Below are 23542 nucleotides of genomic sequence, written 5' to 3'. Positions count from 1 at the left end.
CCTCTACGCAACCGGCCCAATAGTCCGCCGCCATGTCACCCACAAGCCTCACGTCTCCCACCGCCATGTGGGCCCGTTTGCTCAACAGGGCCCACACGCCCCCGGCGGAACCCGCCGCGACGAAGGCATCTACCCTCGATGACATGTTGGCCCAACTAGTAGGCCACCTGCCCGGCGCGAGCACGAGACGGGACCGGGCCGCGCACGAAACGGTTCAGTGACAGGAAGGAAGCGGAGATCCTCCCTCGCCTTTCCTCCACCCCAACCGCGCCGCGCCCAGATCCCGATCCCCGCCGCGATCCATGGCGTCGCCGGAGCAGCACCGGCCTCGGCAGCCGGCGCCGGCGCCGCCGTTCGCCGCGCAAAACCCTGCCGCGCAAGGCCCGCCGGGCGCGGGGGCGCTCCCGGGGGCGTTCGCCAACCTCCAGATCTCCCGCGGCGCGGCCCCGCCTCCCGGCGCGCCTCCGCGCGGGCTCACGCCGCAGCAGGCGCCACCTGCCTTCTCCGCCGCGCGCCCGGGCCCTCCTCCTCCGGCGGCCGCCGCCGCCGCCGTCCGGTCCGCCTTTCCCGGCAGCCCGCCTGCGCCTCCGTTCGTGCGGGCGCCGACGGCGTCGGCAGCGCCGTCCGCCGCGTCGCCCTTCGGCGGGCCGCCGGGGTCGATGTCGCAGGCGCCGCCGCCGTTCGGCGGGCATCCAGGTGCCGCGTCGCAGCAGCCCCCGCTGTTCAGCGGCCCCCCCGGGGCGGCGTCCCGGGTGCTGCCGCCGTTCGGAGGCCCTCCTTCCGCGGCGTCGCAGGCGCCTCCCCCGTTTGGGGGCCCTCCCGCTGTGGTGTCGCAGGCGTCTCCGCTGCTTGGGGGCCCTCCTGCCGCGACGTCACAAGGGCCTCCGCCATTCGGCGGCCCCTCCTTCGTGGCATCCCAGGTGCCGCTGTTCGGTGGCTCCCGTGGTGCGGGCTCACAGCCTCCGCTGTTCGGTGGTCCTCCTGCCGTGGCATCACAGCCGGCGCCACCGATGTTTGGCGGGCAGCGGCCGGCATTCCCCGGCCAGCATGGGCTGACGGCAGCTTCGTCGCAGCCAGTGCCACCTAGCTTTGGGCCTCCGCAGCAGCCTCCACCACCGTTTGGTGGGCAGACACAGTTCGGGGGTCCACGGTCAAGTGGGCAGCCTCCCTTTGCTGCACAATCAGCGCCGGTGGCACAGCAGCCGTCATTCATGGGACCACCCAGGGCAAATGCCCCGGCATTTGGGCCTCCGTCATGGCAAACTCAGGTGATAAAAAGAATTATCTTGAGTTGCTATGTTGAATTCCTCCTGTGAAAGATTACATTTTTATTGAGGAGGGAAGGGGTGTTGACGTTTCGAAGGTGATTGTGGTGTCAATAATGTCACATACGGAAGGAATATTTTTTTTGAATGTTTGTCTGCTAGTTGTTAACAATCTTTAAATTTTAATTGGGTTATATGAACCTTGTGTTGATTGAATGAACCTATAACCATGTGTGAGAGATATTATATTTCCTATTATATTATTCTAATGGTTTATTATTGTTTAACTTAAGTGGTGCTTTTGTTTCTCTGGTTAAACTTATGTTTCTCTCGTTATTAGTTTAACCTACATAAGTGCATGTGGATTTCATTTGATACATGGGAGGGAATGATAAAAAATCGAGGGGAAAAAACTTAACTAATCGTCAAGCAAGGATTTATGGTGTGCGAGAGGTTCTTGTATGGTTTCATAGTGCATCATAAGTGAAGAACTGAATCTTAAAATCTCATGATTCTTGGAGTTGAAGATGCTGCACATCTGACATGCTCTATAAAATTATTTGTAGGGAGCTGGGTCTGGTGCTATGCAGCCACCTATGGGAATGCCAGGCATTCCTGGGATGCAGCCAAACACACTAGGACCCACGGGCACCCCAGCTATACCATATTCTCCACATGCTGGAACTCAGGTCTCCACCCCGTCCAAAATCGATCCTACGCAAATTCCCCGGCCAATGACTGAAGCATCAGTCATCATTTATGACACCCGTCAAGGTGGCCAAGCAACCGTTCCCCCGGTATGTCATATAGCTATAACTGTGAAAATGGTGTTTATTTTCATTCAGATGTTGCAGGCCAAAACTATTCCTGCCTCTTATGTAAGAGTAACTTATTGATCACAGGCTGCATCTAGCGAATTTATTGTGAAGGACACTGGGAACTGTAGCCCTCGTTTAATGCGGTGCACTGTGAATCAGGTAAGTTTGTTGAATAATTAGTTGTAATTCTCTAGTGTCTTTGTCTCTTTGTTGATCTGGTGCTAATTCATGTTCTACCAGATACCTTGTACTGGTGATCTCTTGACAACGTCAGGCATGCCTTTAGCTCTGATGGTTCAACCTTTTGCCCTTCCTCACCCATCTGAGGAACCTATTCAGGTATTAGTTGTCACTTCTTGCTCCTAGAGAAACACTGCACATCTTCAGCAAACTATGTAAATAGATAACCAAATTGATAGGTACTGTAATAAAGTCAACTTTTGTTTTTTTAATACTTCAAAGCACTATCTTATCAATGATACCTGCATATTGGTACTTTAATTGATGTAATACACTATACTTTAACTTGATCTAGGGTAGTTTATGAGCTTCACATATACTATATTTGGTTGTACATTGCAATCATCAGTAGTCTTAACTTGCATACATCACTTGCAAGAGGGTATTTCCACTCTTAGCTTAGGTGATGCCAATGCCAGCAATCAATCATAAAGGCTATATGGCTGAACCTATCTCCTTGTGTGTTGGCTAAGTAATCAATCTTCAAATGTCCCCTCATCTTGGCACATGCAGCCAGTGCTTTGTGGCTTGTTACAAAGATCACAAAAACATGGGAATATTACTGTAATTTGTCGATCTCATTATCTGAGCCCTTTCTTTAAATTTTCTATAATAGGTTAATAATTAGTCCATCCAACTCCTAAACTCACCGTTCGTTTCCTTGGTCACAATGGTTAATATCTTCCCTGGTGTATAAAGTGTTGATTGCAATCCTTGTGTTAGGCAATCTGCCAACTATTTGCTTGTTTTTTATGGATTGAACTTTATTTTCTGGTTTCTTTTAAAGTTAATTGAAAATTCAATCTTATTTTGAGGAGCTTTAATGTAGTACTAACAACAACTCCAGCAGTTCCATGAATGAAAATTCTACTGTAATTTAGTCACAATTCTATTCAGCAGGATAATCTGCTGAGTAAGTTTATTTTGTTCCTAGTTTGAAGCTTAACCAATTGCTTCATACTTTAGCTTGTGGACTTTGGAGAGATGGGACCCATTCGGTGTTCTCGTTGCAAAGCGTACATAAATCCTTTCATGAGATTTGTTGATCAAGGGAGGCATTTCGTCTGTAATTTATGTGGTAAGGGCTTGCTGGATTGGTTTCAGTCTTATAATTCGTTAGTATTATGTGTCAAAGCTTAATAATATGATAGCCACCGCTTACTGCTGCTTTTTAAAATTTTGCTACCTGCCTCTGATTTTAAATGACTAAAACATTTGACATAATGTGAACTTTCCTGTATGAAATTCTCACGAAGTTCTCATAGCGTCAGTGTTATCTTTCTTGTTTGCATGTTACTTTATTATCCTTGGTGTCGGCAAGTACTTTTTTATTTTTATTTAGCATGTTACAGATACTAACTTTAACGTATAATGATCTGAAAACTCTGTAGGATTCAGGAATGATACTCCTAGGGACTACATGTGCAACTTAGGGCCTGATGGTAGGCGACGTGATGCTGATGACAGGCCTGAGTTATGTAGAGGAACAGTTGAATTTGTTGCTACAAAGGAATTTCTGGTTTGTGCTTATCTAATCCATGAAGTCCTTGTAACATATGCATCATAGCATATGTATTTACTAGTCTGTGTCGAGCTTGTATCTTCTATATGATGCAATCTTATTTATATTTCTTCACACTACTATTCGGTTCACTTAAAACTGGCAAACTTATGGAACTTGGACTAGTAGACTATTAAATAAGAGTTTCATCAGGCAACCCACTGTCCTGTTTATATTAGTTTCTTGTCCGGTTTGACTTTTGCATATACTATTCAATGAGAACCCATCATAATGATATTTCAGGTTCGTGATCCAATGCCTGCTGTATACTTCTTCCTTATTGATGTCTCCATGAATGCTATACAAACTGGTGCAACTGCTGCAGCTTGCAGTGCTATTGCCCAGGCTATTTCAGATCTGCCGGTAAGCTATATGTACTGGACTTTTGTAGTCTGATTCAGGAACACCTATATGCCATTATATGTCCTTTTTTTTTAATCATGACTACCATAGCGACAAATTGAACTGCAGCACTGTCTACAATTGGATTTTTCTCCCCTTATATTGTTTTGTATGCTTTCATGTATAAACGTAACTTATATGATGCCCGGCGAGCATTGTATTTTTTATGAGTCATAGTAAAGTAAATGCTTTAATTCTGACTGTTTATTGTATTATCAGTTTTGAGTATTGTTAGATAGGTCATAGGTTTATGGTGCTACTTTGGGCTCAGCTCTCTTTGTTTTATCTGTTGTTACTCTAGGAACTGAGTATCTAGTTGATTTTTGACATCTACATAATGGCACAATGACCAAACAAGAACATGGAGTGAGCATCATTTTTTGATTGTTTGACATGGTTTAAATAAAAGCATCATCTACAAACTATAGTCCTCATAGCTGACAAGCCCATTTTCCCAGGAGTTCATATCCATGTATCCATATGGAGTGAACGTTATTGTTCAAAGACCAAAAACTTCTGACTATACCTAGTGGCAGACTTGATGGAATGACTTTCTTAAAATATTTTACACATTGAAACCTGATTTGCACCACTTTGTTTTTTTCCCTGTCTAATGTAGGAAGGTCCTCGGACAATGGTTGGAATTGCCACGTTTGATTCTGTTATTCACTTCTACAGTCTTAAACGTGCTCAGCAGCAGGTACTCACATTATCTTAACAGCATTGCTCTGAAGGCAAATTAGATACATATTATATTGTAACTAGCATTTTCTTTAAACTTGTCCTTAGAAACAGGAATTAGGCTTTGCATCGACGTGGCATTTTCTGTAGAAGCAGCCTTTTTGGAGCTGTAATGTCAGTTCTTAATGGAATGTTATTCCCAGAACGAATGAAATTCTGCTGCGCAGGGCAACAGAGCGCAGCAACCACATTCTGATCTTTTATTTAATGCAAATGTGGATTCAAACCCTGAAATAGTGGGAATGTTAATTGTTAACACTTTGATAGTGAAAGTCTTGAATTGATCAGTAATTCTGTTTCTCCATTTGGCCATATTTTAGTTTAGAATTGTATGTTTGTGTTTGCTGTTAACAGGTCATATATGTGTGTGTAGAAACAACATTTTCATTGTTTTTATGCCATCTCTTATCTTTTTTCTTAGTACAGTTTGTTTCTGCATAGATGTTAGATATCTGAGTTGTCTGAGTAACTTTCTTTCCCTTGCAGCCTTTGATGCTCATCGTTCCTGATGTTCATGATGTATATACACCTCTTCAGACAGATCTTATTCTCCCAGTTTCTGAGGTTTGTATTTGAGCAGATGAAATTTGATAGTACCTTTTATTTCATTTTCTCAAAAGGATTTAAGAGCAATTGTATAAGAGAAACCTATTGTGCTTGAAAGCATTTTTTATGATGCAACCTTTCCTTTGTGGTTTTAGTGCCAGGAAAATCTGGAGCAGTTGCTAGAAAGCATCCCGAACATGTTTGAGAACAATAGGGTTGCTGATTCTGCTTTCGGAGCAGCTATGAAGGTACCAGTTTTACATTTTACGGGTGCTAGTTCTATTTCAACTTGGTATTAGGTCCTGCTGAGCAACAGATCATATTCAACATTTTTACGCATACTACTAGAAATTCTTGTGTTCAGATTTTACTCCTTAGGTTAATTGAATGACATTTTTCTTGTTCTATTCTCTTTAGGCTGGCTTCCTGGCAATTAAATCTACTGGTGGAAAACTTCTTGTTTTCCAATCAGGTATACTTGTTAACTGATCAGAGATAAGTTAATTTCAAGAGTTATATTTTTGCCAACTCTGCTAAGTGTTTCTTTTATTTGCTTTGGCGCTTACTTTTTTAGATGCATGCTGGCTTAATTAGTGAGCAATATTTTCACTGTCTAAATTTGATCTTTGTCTGTTCCTTCGTAACAAGTGGTACATTCTAGTTCAGCAAATTCTACCTGTTGTTAGTACCAGATTGGAAAGGCAGTGTTATATCAATGACCTAATGCTGTACCCTAGCCGCATTAGTTGTTTAGATTTCATAAGTCAAATGACATTTTTACTTCAAGTTATGTAAGTGGATTCATGTCTTTATTTTTTGCCTGTTATGATTGTTTCAATCGCTGCTAATTCACCCCAAGTGCCATCTGTGAGATTTTCCAGTTTTTTCCCCTCAAACTTAGATCCTCTTCTGTTAACAATGTGCATTGCTGGCAGTGCTGCCATCGCTTGGTGTTGGTTCTTTATCTGCTAGGGAAGCTGAAGGTAGAGCAAACGTTACAACTGGTGACAAGGTATGCATTGTTTCGTATACCTTCTCTTACCTTCACTAAAAATACAAATAAGATCTACTTCCATATATTTGTTCCATTAACAGCACATGTTCATTTATCGGAAATGCTCAGTTAACACTGTAATAATCTTGTATGATTCTCAGGAAGCCCATAAACTGTTGCAGCCTGTTGATAATACTCTCAAGACAATGGCACTAGAATTTGCTGAATATCAGGCATGATATTTAAGTACTTGAGTTTTTTATTTTCTTGGTTTTGAGCTGGCTTGTGGTGTCATTATTTTCCCCTCTTTTCAGGTCTGTGTGGATGTATTCCTCACCACACAATCCTATGTTGATATTGCTTCTATATCTGTTGTGCCCCAGACTACAGGTGGTCGGGTAGGCATTCTCCCTAATACTTGTAATCCACATTGGTTGTTAGTAGTGTCGGAAGAGACCATGGCGAGTCATAATACCTTGCATGCATCTTTTTATTTAGTGACCATAGTATATCCTACTCGTTGAATGTGTCAATATATTTATGACTTATATAATTGGATAGATAGTCTTGATCTAGTTTGCTAGCTAGGTTGTCAATCATAGATCATTGATTGATGATGGTCGGTTCCATGGTTTCTAAATTTTAAATCACTGATGAAAGTTAAGGTTCTGTTTTCTGAAGTGAAGAGCACTTGTCATGACTCATGAGGCATTACAAGCAACCTTGCCATGTACAGGGAGGCATCTCTTGCCTGGATAGCCTACATAATGTTCGACAAGGCGCTAGGCGGTCTCTAGGTGATGACTCATCGCCTAGAGCTTAGGCAAGCCTAGGCGAGCCTAGGAATTTCTAGGCGGTTTTCTAGGCTGTGTTGTATGTATACATAATTACATATACCTTGCTATACACATCAATCAATTATATCTCTAAAAGAAAAAAATCTGGAGACTAGTGGGCCTAAAGTTGGATAGAAGGCCCATCAAACCAGCCCAACCCGAGTCTCAACCCTAACCTAACTCCATCTTATCCATTTGTTGCCTCCCCACCTTTTCGTCCTCCTCCACCTGCCTTCTTCCTCTGCTGCCCCGGCCGCCGCCACCTGCCTGCTCCTGCCTTCTCCACTGCCTACAGGCTGCCGCCGCCCGCCCACCCGCCCCTGCCTCCTCATCCGCTGCCCTAGCTGCCGCCTTTCTTCCTCCTCCGCTGTCGTCATGCCGCCGCCCTCGCCAACGGGGGCAAATGCTCAAGCCTCCGCCGCCAACCGCCCTAACCTATCTCGCGGCCCATCCCCGCCTCCTCTGCCATCGCTCGGACCGACATCCCCACCGCCACCGCTGCCGCCGCCGACATTCGAGCCTCCACCGTTGCCCCAACCCGCCTGCCCTTTGTTGTCGACGTTGGGGCACCGCCTAGGGTGCCGCCTGCCCCCTAGGCAAGGCGGAACCCCTCCGCCCAGCGACCAGGCGCGCCTAGGCGGCCACGGAATGACGCCTTCTCGAACACTTAGATGACTAGCAAAATGTTTTCTAATTATTCAAGGGAAAACCACATTTCAATAGGTAGGTGTGTTCTGGTTAGAGGAATTTTGTGCAAAGAATACCTGGAAAGAAAAAGACAAAGGGAACAAAAATTCATAGAATAGTACATTTCCATTTTTCTATGATTCCCCATGTAACTGAATTTCTTAGAGGTAGATTTTTTTAGATAAAGGATGAAACATTCGGCCTCTACGTCCGTAGATGTACACAGCCAATTATCACAGAGTTTGCCAAAACACAAAAAGAGCAAGACCAGTCTCTAAGACGGACAAAAGAACTAAAGCAAACGATAAATATGCTTCCACCCTCCATTGGACAGCTCCAAAGCAATCATCTCAATATTTTTGCTCATCAAGGAGAGTGTGTTCTTGGCTTGCTCATCACGCGGTAGCTGCGTCCAGAAACGTAACCAGTACGTTCCCCTGAAGATAAACTGCAAAATCGAATTAACTTTGATTTTGTTAAAAATAGTATCATTTCTACATCGCCAAATGGCCCAGCATACAGCAGCGACCCCAACCCAAATCAAATATCTAGTCTTTTTATGTTGATTATTAAGCCAGGTGCCAAACATATGGCTTATTGATCTAGGTGGATTCAAACCAGTAGCGAAAAAGATAATCCTCCAAACCATACTCGCATAAGGACAATCTAGGAAGAGATGTTGGATAGTCTCATCACTCTTACAGCCACAACATTTTTGGCTTCCTTTCCAGTTTTTCCTAGTGAGATTATATTTAGTTAAAACAACTCCCCTTTGTAGATACCAAAGGAAAATCTTAATCTTTAGAGGAATCTTTAACTTCCAGATCATCTTATGTTGAAACGGTGGTTGTGTGTTAATAAGATGCAAATACAGCGATCGAACATAATATAACCCAAATTTGGTTAAATTCCATCTAAAAGTATCTGAACCCTCCACCATTTCAACATAAGCAATCTGTGCTACTAGATTATGCCATTCCACAAGTTTGTTATCCACCAAAGCCCTCCTGAAAGAAACATTGAAGGGACTCGTGGCCATTACTTTTGTTACAGTTGCATGAGGATCACGCACAATATTATAAAAGGATGGATATTTAACTTTGAAAGGCAAATCCCCTACCCAAGTATCATCCCAAAACCGAGTTTTGCTCTCATCTTTAATATCGAAGGAACCTTTGGCCAACACCTCATCTTTGATATGCATAAGACCCCTCTAGAAATGGGAGTCATAAGGTTTGGCCTTTACTTGAGTGAGGGACTTAGATCTTAGATATTTATTTGTTAGTAAAGTTTGCCACATGCCATCAGTGTTAAGCAAATCTACTAACCATTTAGCCAATAGGCATTTATTTTGCAATTGTAAATCTAAGATACCTAGTCCCCCTTGGTCCTTAGGACGATACAAAATGTCCCATTTTGAAAGTCTATACTTATGTTTCTCAGAAGATCCTTGCCAAAAAAATCTCGACCTGAAATGATCAAGATTTTTAAGTACCCCTTTAGGGATTTCAAAAAAAGACATCATAAACATGGGTAGGCTGCTAAGTACCGAGTTTAGCAAGACAAGACGTCCACCATAAGAAAGGTATTTAGCTTTCCAGCAAGAGAGCTTTTTCTGAAAACTTTCTTCAATTTTTCTCCATTTAGAATTAAGGAGTTGCCTATGGTGCATTGAAATTCCTAGATATCTAAAAGGGTATTCACCTGCATTACCAAGGTTTTTAAAGTGCTAAGGCGAGGCGATGGGGAGCCGCTCAGTCGCCTAGGCGACGCCTAGGCGGGCTAAGGCGGGCTAAGGCGAGCCTTAAGCAAGGCGATGGGAAACCGCCTTGTCGCCTAGGCGACGCCTTAAAAACCCTGTGCATTACAACCAAAGAGATCGGTATAAGACTCTTCCATCTCTTTAGCCGCACCATAGCAGAAGATTTCACTCTTGTGGAAATTGATCTTTAGCCTTGATAAATGCTCGAAAGCACAAAGCAAAAGTTTTAGATTCTTTGCTTGTTCTAGGTCATGATCAAGAAAGATAATGGTGTCATCAACATATTGCAAAATTGACAAACCATCATCTAAGAGATGAGGGATGGCACCTCTTATTTGACCATCGGCTTTTGCTCTGTTAATAAGGAGAGCTAGCATATCAGCAACGATGTTAAATAAGATAGGCGACATAGGATCTCCCTGACGGAGCCCTCGCTTAGTTTGGAAGTAAGGACCAATTTCGTCATTAACTTTGATCCCCACACTTCCACCGGTCACCATTCCTTCAATCCATCTACACCATTTCGGAGAAAAACCTTTCATGCGTAGAGTTTGCTGAAGGAAGGACCATTTCACTTTATCATAGGCCTTTTCAAAATCAATTTTGAAAATGACCCCATTTCTCTTTTTGGTATGTAACTCATGGATAGTTTCGTGTAGTATAACTACTCCTTCCATGATATTCCTGCCTGGCATAAAGGCGGTCTGCGTTGGACTCACCACAGTCTTAGCTACTTTATTCAGTCTATTCGTGGCAACTTTGGTAAAAATTTTAAAGCTGACATTAAGGACACAAATTGGTCTGTATTGCTGAATTTTGGTAGCATCTTGGATTTTGGGAATTAGAGTAATAATCCCAAAATTCAAACTGTAGAGGTTTAAATCCTCTGTGAAAATCTGAGAAGAGAGCCATAAGGTCGTCCTTAATTACATTCCAGAAGACTTGTAAAATTCAACTGGAAATCCATCAGGACCTGGAGCCTTGGATAGTGAGTCTTTTTGGAGGTTTCGATTCATCTATAGAAACAATGACATGCTATCTGAGGGGCCTACTTTTTTAGTTTTTTCAGGGATACTGTATGCGTATAGGGGAGCTGGGGAGGCCCTTACTGTGCATACATCTCTAGTTATTTGTTTTCTTTTTTCATCTTGATCTACTTTTTGTTAAGCTTATTTTTTATTATGATTATTTCTGGTAGTTTTTTCAATATTTAATTTTTCTTTGCAGGTCTACTACTACTATCCATTTTCTGCTCTTTCAGATCCAGCCAAGCTCTTCAACGATCTTAGATGGAATATCAGTAGACCCCAGGGTTTTGAGGCTGTTATGCGTGTCAGGTGCAGTCAGGTTGGTTTAATCTCAGATCCTTTTCACTCAGCACTTTATGTTAAGAGCCTGAACGTGACTAGTTATTTCCTTACAACTTTTCATCAGGGTCTCCAAGTTCAGGACTATTTTGGCAATTTCTGCAAGCGTGTTCCTACGGACATTGATCTTCCAGCGGTCAGTATTTTGTACTGGTGTACAGTAAATTTAGTTTAAGATTGTTGGTATAACTTTGATATGAAGCTTTGCCTCTATAGTTCAATGTTGACATTAATTTGCTTTGATAAACATAAGAAATAGATATGTTGGTATTGGTACTGAAATTACCTACATTAAGATTCTAAAAACATGTCTCCGTTGCTAACTTTTATGTTTCACATCATGTTCTTGCTAAGAAAACAGGCCATATTTTGGAATCGAAGGAAGACTTAAATTGCATTGGCATCATGTTTAGATAATGATGCATGCAAATCATGTTCCTAACTATTCTGACCATACTTTAGTCCATTATTGATGCATGTCCAAATATTTTATTTTGTTAGTTGTTCCTGTCATTTTTATATTTTCCTTAATTCTCTGTCCTAAAAGAGATTTTTGTGGATGCAGATTGATTCTGACAAAACTGTGATGGTGACATTCAAGCATGATGACAAGTTACAAGAAAATGCGGAATGTGGCTTCCAGGTAATAATGAGATGGAAAGTGTTTTCCTCTTTACTTCTTCCATGGTTGTTTGCCTATTTTATTTAGAACAAGTTTTTCTCATGGTAATGATACTTTGCCATGCATTTTGAGTCCTCACGTGCTGAAGTCATTAACATCACAGGTAGTTCAGTCTTTAGAATGCTTGAAATGCTTAGGTTTCATCTTGTGCTGGAAAATTGTTGCTATACTGACTGAGCATCATGTATGTCACAAGTATTAGCACTTGGTCCCCCTTTTTGCTTGGGTTTGGTAAACTGGTTACTTGTATTTATTTGCCACTTGCATGCATTTGTCCAAGGCTCGGAGATACTATCTAACTTAGTTATGAGGAGTTGAGGACCACATTGGCCACTGGCCCAGAAATGCTGGGCCAGAACTTAAGCTGTTATTGACCCATGAAAACCATCTACTTACCCAGACAGTAACTAGCTTGCTACTAACTAGTGTGTGAGAAGCATTTGCCTTTTGATGCATAATGATTTTATGTTTCAAAAATTCTCTTAGAATATCTATATCGCAAAAAGAACATTAAATAAAATCCAGACCTTTTCTCAAGAAAGTTAGGTATTCTATCTGAGTGCAATATATTGTAAACTATCAAAGCATCTGGTCTTAACTGTTGCAGTAGTGCTTTATTTTCACCCGCTGATGATTTTAACTTTACTGGTTGCTTGTATCTGAAACTGTTCAATTTGCTCGGTTTAGTCTTGCCTTTTTTTAATATAATGATGTCTAAAATTGAGGACTTTCGCTTATCTTCAAGATTAGCGTCTAGCTCATATCTGCTATAATTTAGTTGAGTCATCTAGCATGGGTGCTTTCCAGGGTGTGTGTGGGGTGTGTCGGGTCTTTGTACGACTCTTTTCTTCTTCTATCAATACAATGATACGCAGCTTCTCCTGCGTATTCGCGGAAGAAAAAATCTAGTATGGGTGCTGACTTGTTGAATTAGTTTGCTAAAATGGTGTTTTCTTAATATTCATGTTTTATTTTTACATTCTGTTCCTGGGACTTTTCAGTGTGCGCTTCTCTATACTACTGTATATGGGCAAAGAAGGATCCGAGTCATAAACCTCTCACTTTCATGCACAAGTTTGCTTAGCGACCTTTTCCGGTATGCTGATTTGGAGACACAATTTGCATGCTTCCTGAAGCAAGGTAAAAACAGTAAAGACCCTTTTAATATAACTCTGTTCACTTTCTCTGGCTTTATAATATTCAGCTTATTGAGAAAGTGTTGTAAGCAAAAGTATCTTAAATGATACCATTTTGTTCAAATTCATCACCCATGAAACATTATCGACAGCACTGACATTCTTGTACCATACAGCTGCTAATGGCATCCCGACATCTCCACTACCCCGTATTCGGGATGAAGCAACAAATACATGCATAAATATTCTGCAATCTTACCGCAAACACTGTGCGTCTGTAACCTCATCGGGGCAATTGATTCTCCCAGAGGCTCTAAAACTGCTGCCGTTGTATACTTTAGGTATGATTATGCTCATGGAGTGTTTTACTTTGTTTCTTCCATGTCCATTGATTCCACTTAACATTTTCACATTCTTTTTCAGCATTGGTCAAAAGTGTAGGCTTGAGAACCGATGGGTGTTTGGATGAGCGTTCCTATTGGATGTCCATTGTCTCCTCCATTTCTGTAGTACTAGCTGTTCCGTTGGTCTTCCCTAGATTGATTCCTATCCATGATCTCACATCAAGGGTACTAGTTACAACGTTTACTAAAGCAATGGCGAGTTTTTAATCTGAAAAATAATCTAAATTTTGGACTCTATTTTCAGGCTGATGATGATACCCTTATACCCAGTTCCCTTATGCTAAGTAGTGAAAATGTACAAGAGGATGGGGTCTATTTATTGGAAAACGGAGAGGATGGTCTAATTTATGTAGGAAATATGGTAAATCCGGCCACACTGGAACAAATATTTGGCGTCTCTTCTTTGGCTGCATTACCAGTCCAGGCAAGTGTGGTTGTGGTTTGTCTTCTTGAAGCCTTTTGGTTTGTTCCAGCATTTTGTGCCTAGCATATAATCTTATGGACTACTGATCTCTCGCTAGAAATTTTTAGGGTATGCAACATTTCTTCATTCATCATATTAACCTGGCAAATGAATTGCTTGCAGTTGGTATTGGAGCAATTTGACAACGAGCTCTCAAGGAAGGTTAACGAAGTTGTAAATGAAATAAGACGCCAGAGATGCTCGTACTTGAGGCTAAGGCTATGCAGAAGGGGCGAACCATCTGGTTAGTCTGCGGAACTCACTGAACTTTGGTTGTTTGTTACCCCAGGCCAGTTCTTTTGATTAAATGAATGTTTGAACTCCTGCAGGCGATTTCTTCCGATCATTTTTGTTAGAGGACAAGGCACCTGGCGTCTTCTCCTATGTCGAGTTCCTTGTGCACGTGCACAGGCAAATCCAAAGCAAGATGACGTGAGGGTCCTGACCCCCACTTGTAGCATTTTTCGTGAGTAGGCGGCATTGTAGGTACCAAAAGGAGATTGATTTCCGCACAAGGATACAGCAAAGAAGCGGGCATTCCAGATCGCTGGGTGGAGCATTAAGTTTGCTCGGAGAATAGAATTTGCTGGAACTGCAGCCTGCGGTGCTCACAGCACCGTTTTTGGAGTGGGTGGTATATGTTGTATACTTGTATACAGAGATCAGAGTTGTGGAGTGCCAAGGCTCTGTTTTTTTTGGGTGTTCTCGTTAGCAATTAGCATTGTGCATCCTCCCTATTTATCTCTTGTCCAAAGGGTGGGACGTGCCCTGGTTTAAAGGAAGGTTATAGAAGTTCAGAAATAAAACTGTATATGAGTCGGATATATAATAACTTTCAGAGTTTATGTTCGAGCAGTTGACAGTGTCCATTCCAGTTGGTGTGGTCTTTGAACTATTGACCCGAATAATGGGTCATAGCCTTGCTGAATTTCAATTTTCATAGTATTATTCGTGGACATAGATACGTGGTATGAGAGCTTGCGGAGTGGTCGCACGCACACACGTGCCAATTGCACGCAAAATCACAAATTAATTTACCAGGTTTCTCAAATACGATGAACAGGTCGCGAATAGTCAAATACGACGAACAAACTTTCGACCTTGCGCGATGCGCGAAAGTGGAGGAGGTTGGGGCTGCGCCAGATGTGGAGGAGGCTGGTGGTGCACAGATGTGGAGGAGGAAGACGACCGGAGCTGCTGCGTAGCTGGAGGACACCATGGAGGTCCAGCGTCCAGGGGCGTGGGCGTCGGCCGGAAGGAGCAGAACATGCCTCTGGAGGAGAGGGGCCGCGGGTCCGGTACCCCATAACCACAAAAGTTATGTCCTCGACCAAATTTTATATTTTATAAGTAAAATGGGGTATTATTAATAATTAGCAAAAACTAAAAACTCTAAACAATCATGCGGATTAATGGATGCATCAAATTTGACATGCCATATAGGTAAAGTTAACTACTAACCACCTTGAATCAAGTAAACCCGAAGAATGCCACTATGTAGATGTGTGTTTGGTATTAAAATGTATTAATGTTATTGCATAAAAGTTTGTTCGTAATCAAAACATATTATGTAATATCAAATTATTTTACAACTTATAATAAATATAAAAGATATAAATCAGGAGAATAAAATATTAATTTTTCATTAGTTAATGTAGACCTGATCATCTGTCGGGTCAGGTTGCGTTCGAGTTGGGTCACTTCGGATTTCGGGTCAAAAAATGTTGGCCCATGCTCGACCCATGACATGGTCGGGTCGCGTCGGGTTCGGATTGACCCGCAATTTTGTGTGTAATTTTCGGGTTGGATCGGTTTTTTTGAGTTTCAGATCAAATATTTCGGCCCGTACCCGACCCGTCACTTGGTCGGGTCGGGTTTTGTCGCTGCGGAGAATGAGCGACTACTAAACTATTCGATTGCTCATTTGTTGTGCGCTTGATCAGATATGATCTAGCACGCAAAGACTCGAGAATTTAGATTGGTTTAGGCCGGAAATGCCCTACGTCCAGTATGGAGGGTGGTGTTCTTGCTCTATTGCTCTCGAGCCCGGGTGCTCAAAGTTCAGAGGGGAGCTTACAAGGTTTTCAATTAGTGTCGAACCTCTAGGAGTCCAACTTTTTCCTACGTGGGGGGCCTTCCCTTTTATAGTTCAAGGTGGGGCCCGTTTATATTTATCTATCGTTGTGTCTTGGTTCTGCCTGGGAGGCCCTTGTCGTTGTCAGTCGTTGGGGCCCACTTGATCAGTCGGGATTGGAGAGACTTGAGTCCGGTTGGTTTTCTTGGGCAGCGGGTTGTCTAAGTACTGTCCCGTCCTCAGCCAGTCGGGGCGGCCTTGTCACTGGGACGGTCGCACGGGGTCATCTCCCGTCCTATCCGTCTGCACCTACGCCTCTTATCCGTAGAGCTACCGCACGTCCTCCCCGCATAACTTCTGCCTAAAGGACAACACGTCCTGTGAGGGGTGTCTTACCATAGTCAGGCGGAGCCATCCGGTCACACCTACTGGCGTAATGGAGTAGTGTGCAGGGGAGGCCATTATTACGATGCGGGAGGCGATGCTCGTTGACGCCCTCTCCCGTTGCCTCGCGGGGCCCGCGCGGCTGGCATTGTGCCCTTGTCAGAGGACCCTGTAGATCACGTTCGTGCGGCAGGAAGAGAGGATCGGGTGTTGTGGAGCCTGTACGGGACTTGGCTTGACTGGCACGCCCACTACGCGGGGCGGCAGTCTTGGAGCGCACGGCCCGGGTCGCCTGGTACGGCGCTGACCCAGGGTGCTAGGACGGGAGCCCTCCACGTGTCCTCTGAGGACTGTCTCTTAACTGTGCTGGGTTCTGAAGGAAGGCAGTCGCCCGCGCCGGTTGGCGGGCCGCGTCGCGGTGAGCCCAACGGGCTTGTCGGGCTGTCACTGTATGAGTCGGGCCCGTTAGAGATCCCGGGTTTACACCCCCGTTAGAGGCCCCCGAGTGGATCTGCGATTTTTGTAATTGTGAAGCCGCTGGACTCGGTTTGATGAACCATGATGGGGGCATCCCATCCGCCTGTTCGCGCCCCCAGCTTTCGGCGGGTGCCAGTGCTGGCGTGACGAAGGCGTGCCGGTTTTAGTGGCCTGCTGGGGCGCTGGTACTGCGGAATCTCGAGGCCTGCAGATGCGTCCCATCACTGCGCCGCGAGCGCTTCGGCTTCTCCCCTGCTGGGGGTCCCTTTGCATTGGTGGGTCGTACGGTGGCAGTTCCTCGAGTGGCGCGGCGGTCACTGGGTGCGCTGGGCCCAACTTCCTAGCATTGAAGAGGGGTGCGCGTGTTGTCGGTCGAAACCCACCAGCGAGCAGTGACAGACAACACGAAGAGCCGGGAGGTCGCCGGGGCGCTGGCAGGCACTGCTCCCTCGTCGACGACCCGCAATTCCAGCAACGCGCCGCGGCTTGTGAAGACGCAGGGCGTGCCACCTGACCTATACCCGATCAGGAAGGTGCGGACGTGCTTGCGATGATTGACCTGCACAAACAAACACGTGGAAACGTAAGTCCGAGCCGTGGTCGGCTCCCCGGGACGACTCTTGCATCGGCTTTAAAGAGCCGATCGAGTCCCGGTGTCAGATTGGATCTGTATCTATCCGGATATTGATGAATAAAGCAAATAACTGTAAAGCTGCTTTAATTAAATCTAATTGATCTAATCCACAACGGTAAAGGCTTCACTGCTAGATCGGAACATCCTACATGTGACTGGGCCTAATAAACATAACAGATAACTAAACCATAACCAAAACAGAGGCCTAAGAACTAGCAAGAGACGATTCCCGGATCAATTCCCTGTTAAGACTAAAGCAAAGCATCTAACACGCCACCGGATCGTCCAACCCGTTTGCAAGGCCTAACCTAGCAGATATTACGCCAACTCTTAAGAACAAGAGCAAACCGTAACAGATCAGATCTACTAAACATGAAAGAAGCAGGGTGTCGTCTCTATGCAACTAATCCTATATGACAAGAACTAGCATAAGATTGAAACGTGACTGCATAGAGACAACATGATATTCGTAGATGATAAACAACAAGGCACGATAGATCTACTAAAAGCCATGCTACGAACATCAAGATAACTAGCATTACTCGCCATCAAAAATGCTTCAGTACGAGTAATACCAGGGTAAAAGCAAGAACAACGCTGCCCTGATCGCGAGAAGCGATCATGGCAGCATGGCGCTTACTTGGATGAAACCCTAGGATTAGGGTTGGCGATGCTCCGAGATTGTTGTTTGCGAGACGTGATGACGCTCTCCCTTCATGAATAACATAGGGTACATATTTATAGTCCGGAGACTTGGGAAACAATCTAAACTAATCTTGTCCCGATCGGACTCTATCTCTAATTTTAAACTAAATCTAAGATACATGGCCCATGTGGCCCAGATGCTCACGCAGGAGCCGATTTACAAGTCTTCTTCAATCTTCTGCTTTAAGCTCATCTTGCTTTCGGCCCATAAATTAATCTTGTTAATTTATGGCGATAACACATGCCCCCCTGGTTTTGGCAATGATAGTTCCAAAACCAATCCGTCGCTTCATCTTCCCGTTAATGCTTATTAAACACACTGCAACCACCAAGGAAGACGCAACGTCTCTGCAACTGGCTCCTCGTAGAACGTGAAAACTGCCGATCCGTCTTCCATCTTTTCACTATTTAATCTTGCCCCGAATCGGCTCTTCTTCACAGCGAACTCCTTCTTCCTCCCAAAGCCAGTAGCACAGAAAAAACCCCAATCCTTCACCAGCCATGGCCATCTCTTCTTCCTCCGACTCCAACTCCTTCGGAGACTCTCCCTCCTCCTCTTCTCCTTCTTCTTCCCCCTCCCTACTTCTTCCATCGACTACATTCCGGAGAGTCGGGAGCCGACGCCGGAGTGGGACCCAACTGCTGCACATGAAGCGCTGGCTCCTCTGCACTGGGACGTAGAGGAGTTCGACTTCGGGGTCGTCTCCGAGGAGGACGAGCCCATGACTGAAGGAGAAGACCTCCGGCTCTTGTTCCAGGAGGAGTCGGAGAACAGCGAAGAGGAAGACCCTTCTTCAGACGGAGTCGATTCCTCCTCGGAAGAGGAGATCGACTCCCCTTCTGACGACGACGAGCCGATGGGCGGAAAGCCCTTTCAGTTCCTCGGGTCCTCCGAAGAGGACAGCGTGGAGGAGAAGAGCGGCGGCGGTGATGGCTGGAGCGACTTCGGGTCCGAAGGCGGCAGTAGCGCCTTCAGCAGCGATGACGACGACGACAGCGACAACGACGGCAGCGGGGATGCGCCAGCCCGAAGCCCCAAGCGTCGTAGGTACTAGGTACCTACGAACAGTAGTAGTAGCATTGTAGGGGTAGGATCACAAAGCCGAAGGATTATTTCCTTTGTAAAATCGGCTTTCCTTGTAATGAACTTTCCTTTAATGAAATCGAATTTCCCTTCAATTCCATGTGTCTTCGTTTACTTTCCAAAAAGCCGATGGCAACGCATCAGGCTTCTATAAATATCCAAGAGCCGACGAAATTCAAACTAGGAGCAACCCGCACAAGAATAGAGTATCACTTCCAACTTGAACCGAACCCGATGAACTCTCAAATTCGAGCGCAATTCGAAAACCAAACTCTACAAATTCGAGCAAGAACTCTCCAAGCAGTCGGAAATCGAATCAGAACCCACAGCAACCAAACCCTAAGTCAACGGATCTGTACCATGGCAGATTCTGGAGCTCAGACGACAAGCTCTGCAATCGATGATGCGGCAATCTGCGGCCTGAAGGTAATATTCAGCCTAATCCTTTAGTTTTCTTCAGCTTACTAAGCTTCTAAAACTGAAACTCTAAAACATGACACCATACACATACTTCTGAATTTCTGAACTTCAGGTGTCAGACATCCTTCTGCCGCATCCCCCCAATCCAAAATCTTTCTGTCTTGGCCCACAAACCCATGAAAACCCCATAGACTTGATCTCTTGTGAAGCAAATAGGATCCCTTTTGTGAGTCAAAACATTTATCTGAACCTCTGGGCCGACTGCTTAAGAGCCTGGCCTAACCCACCTAAGAGCTGGATTTCATGGTACAGCAGAGTAGCAAAAGCTCATATGCCCTTATGGCAAGATTTGAACATAGCCGATGCACTTAGCTTATCATTATCACCTCTTGACAAAGATGAAAACCTTCTGAAAACCATCGGCTATTTTTGGTCTGATGCCCTGAACTATTTTCTCTTTGGTCATGGACCCATGACTCCCACTCTGCTGGATATCACCATGATCACTGGCCTAGACATTAGTTCTCCTAATCCTGCTGCTCACAAAATGGCAGAAGTCCCCTTCAAACTGTCTTCCAAGGTTAACTGTAAAACTTTGGCTAGAACACTTCATCTTCTGTGGTCCTTCTTTAGCTCCAACTAAGAATTATCTTCCCTTGGCCTATCACCTGGCCCATGGCAATCGCACCGGCCTAGGTAAACTTTTCCTTGGAGAAACCTACAGATATCTCCATTTGATGACATCTAACTTGCTTAACCAAAAGAAACTGAGAACTGGAGGCCCTTGGTGATTTATTCAGTTGTGGGCACAACTATACTTTCAGCACCATATCCCAAACTTCCAAGGCCTGACCAAGAACTCTTTTCCTGACGAAAGTGGCAAACCAATCAGATGTACCAGCTATGGCCAAGCTTTATTTAGTCTTCCTGGCAGCAAGCTGAATTCAGCAGATGCAGCAAATTGGTTCAGAATCTTCTAGAAAGGACTAGATAATCCACTCTATTTCCCATTTACTGAATCTGAATCCTTTGAGAACCCAACTGCCTTCAGATTAGATAACTTTGCCGATGACAACAGCACTTGGCATTTATACTCTTTAATGATCCGACCCAGCTTCCACCCTGTTGGCATTAGCACTTCTAACAGAATTATCAAGCCAGGTTATGAATCTTACCAACCAGTCATAGCAGCTCGGCAATTTGGCCTAGGACAGGTCCCTCCCCACTTCCATATTCACCACTGGGTGGAGAGCAGAGCCGATCTGCCTGACGGTCTCACCAGTTCAAGGTGCTACAGCATGTTTGATGACCTCCACATCCCAATACCAGCCGATCTGTCCTTCACCTCTTCATCAATCGGCTTTGATACTTGGTGGAACATGTGGAAAACTCATGTCTTCAGAAAAGCTCTAGGTCCTCGACTGCAGCAAATCGATCCTGAATACGTAATCCCCGAGGAAGAGGTACTAAATTTATGCATTTTGTTCCTTCTAAGTCCTCCATCCCTTTCTCTTGGCTAATCCTGCTCACCCTGTTAGCAGCAACAAGATGGTCCAGAACCCATGACCAGCAACGGGGAACCATTCCACTTTCTCCCAACTGCCCCTGATGTACTCTTCTGCAAGAGATCACCAACAATGAAGAAAGTGTCAATGACCATTCAGCCAGACTTACTTCAGTCGGCTTCCAAGCGAAGACAAACTTCTGCAAGCGTTGCCCCCCCGAGTCTTGACCAAGAAAAGGAAGATGATCACGAGGCGAGTGATCAAGAAACCAGCACCAGCTTCTCTATTTCATACACATGTACTCCGGTTGACTGTAATTCTATTTCCAGGACGCAGCTGAAGACATCTCCAATGCAGAAAGCCTGGAACAACATGAGATGGCTGTAACTCCTGATGCACTGTTGGAGGCAAACAAGGAACAAGCTGACACAGTCGATGTTCTTGACGTCAACACAAGCTCTAACAGGATGATCGCTCTTGAACCGCCCAACACTTCCTCTTCAGAACAGGTAACTTTCATGAGAACCAATCCTGATTCAGCCGATAGCTTTATAAATGCATCTTGCTCTAACTCCAGATATGTCCATAGGGCTTTGACATTTCAGGTTTGCTTTCCTTTGACCCAGCATCAATGGGTCTGACTGTCCCTGGAGCAGAGACATCATCTTTGCAGCAATCTGCTAACTTGACACATCAGCTTCAACTCATCAAGGATCTACTATCTGCTCTGATCACTGCTCTGGTTGATGATTCCGGCAAGATAAAGAACATCTTCGAGCAAATAGAAACCCAACTCCCGGAGCCGTTGCAAATCAAGCTCTGGCCAGCCAGCAACCTTCCATTCTTTCGGATAGAAGTGAATAAAGCACAACAACGGATGGAAGCACATCGCTCTCAAGCTTCTCTGAAAGCTGACATTACCCAAAAGTGCAAGGCCCTTAACCAGAAGAAGGCAACTCTAGATATCAAAGCTGACGTGTCTACCAACATGAACCGACTCGACCTCCTGAAGAAAGAACTGGCGGAACTTGAAGAAAAAGTCCGCACCACCAAGGAACTCATCCAGGCCGAAGAAGCTTCCATTGCAAACTCTAAACAAGAAACCCAAGAAATAGCCGAGCAGATACAAGCAGAGTTTGCAGAGATAAGCACCTTGAGTCGGCAGATAGTAACAGGCGATGACAAGGATGACGAAGCAATCATAGCACGAGCAGACGCCATCCGCACAGAAGCCATCCATGTCATAGAAGAATTCCTGGTCTCGGCGTCTAACATGCGCCTGCTGAGGTAGAAAACCACCTTCTCCTGGACGTCGTGCTTCTGGATCAACACCGAAGCAATGGAAGTGTCACCCACGGATAGGTACACGTAGAACGGCCTATCTTGCTGAGGAGGAACCAACACTGGAGGCTTGGACAAATATTCTTTAATTTCATCGAAAGCTTGTTGCTGTTCTGCCCCCCAATGAAACTCATCATCGGATTTGATCTTTCCTAAACCCATGAACGGTTCAATGCGCCCAGACAGATTAGAAATAAATCGTCTGACAAAGTTAATTTTACCGATGAGCTTCTGCAACTCTTTCTTCGTAGTTGGTGGCTTCATCGTCTTCACAGCTTCTTGACTCTTCAGGCCGATCTCAATTCCCCGTTCATGCACCAGGAATCCCAAAAATTGACCAGCCGACACGCCAAAGGCACACTTCTTTGGGTTCATTTTGAGCCCAAACCTTCGAGTTCGCTCCAGAACTTGACATAGATCTTCTAGATGCCCCCCAGCTGATTTGGACTTGACCACGACATCATCAATATAGATCTCTACCAGTTTGCCGATGAGATCATGAAAAATATAATTCATGGCACATTGATATGTTGCACCGGCATTTTTCAGTCCAAAGGTCATCACCAAATATTCGAACAAGCCGACCGCGCCTGGTACTCTGAACGCGGTCTTGTTCACATCTTCTGGGGCCATGAAGATCTGAGTGTAGCCGGCATTACCGTCCATAACACTCATCATCTTGTGGCCGGCAGCTGCGTTGATCAATGTCTCTGCAACAGGCATCGGGTACTCGTCCTTTGGGGTCGCTCTGTTGAGATCTCTAAAATCGACGCAGACACGCCATCGGCCATCCTTCTTTTGCACCAGTACCACGCTAGAGATCCATTCTGCATACCGGCATGGCATGATGAACCCAGCATCTAACATCTTCTCCACCTCTTTCTTGACTTCTTCTAGGACTTCGGCCTTCATCTGACGTGCTCGTTGCTGAAACGGCCGAAACCCTTTCTTGAGCGGGAGCCGATGCTCGACGATGCTTCTGTCTAGACCGGGCATCTCAGTGTAATCCCACGC

General features: G+C 44.8%; 1 protein-coding gene across 2 annotated transcripts; it reads left to right on the top strand.

Moving 5' to 3' along the window:
• Positions 1–206: 206 nt before the first annotated feature.
• LOC120684592 (protein transport protein Sec24-like At4g32640) lies at positions 207–14773 on the top strand. Of its 2 annotated transcripts, none has more exons than XM_039966450.1 (23): positions 207–1268; positions 1832–2062; positions 2168–2242; positions 2324–2422; positions 3290–3401; positions 3715–3842; positions 4191–4247; positions 4906–4986; positions 5514–5591; positions 5729–5821; positions 5991–6045; positions 6509–6585; positions 6729–6800; positions 6882–6965; positions 11080–11199; positions 11287–11355; positions 11785–11862; positions 12903–13041; positions 13214–13378; positions 13461–13606; positions 13686–13865; positions 14028–14148; positions 14234–14773. In XM_039966450.1, the coding sequence occupies exons 1-23, from the start codon at positions 303–305 to the stop codon at positions 14338–14340; spliced, it is 3333 nt and encodes a 1110-aa protein (XP_039822384.1). In that variant the 5' UTR covers positions 207–302; the 3' UTR covers positions 14341–14773. The 2 variants fall into 2 exon arrangements, with proteins under 2 accessions (XP_039822384.1, XP_039822383.1); XM_039966449.1 differs by having other exon boundaries at positions 208–1268; positions 4128–4247.
• The last annotated feature ends 8769 nt before the right edge of the window (positions 14774–23542 follow it).

The sequence above is a fragment of the Panicum virgatum genome, chromosome 8N (assembly GCF_016808335.1).
Source record: "Panicum virgatum strain AP13 chromosome 8N, P.virgatum_v5, whole genome shotgun sequence".
Lineage (NCBI taxonomy): Eukaryota > Viridiplantae > Streptophyta > Magnoliopsida > Poales > Poaceae > Panicum > Panicum virgatum.
This window is presented reverse-complemented; position numbering and strand designations above follow the sequence as displayed.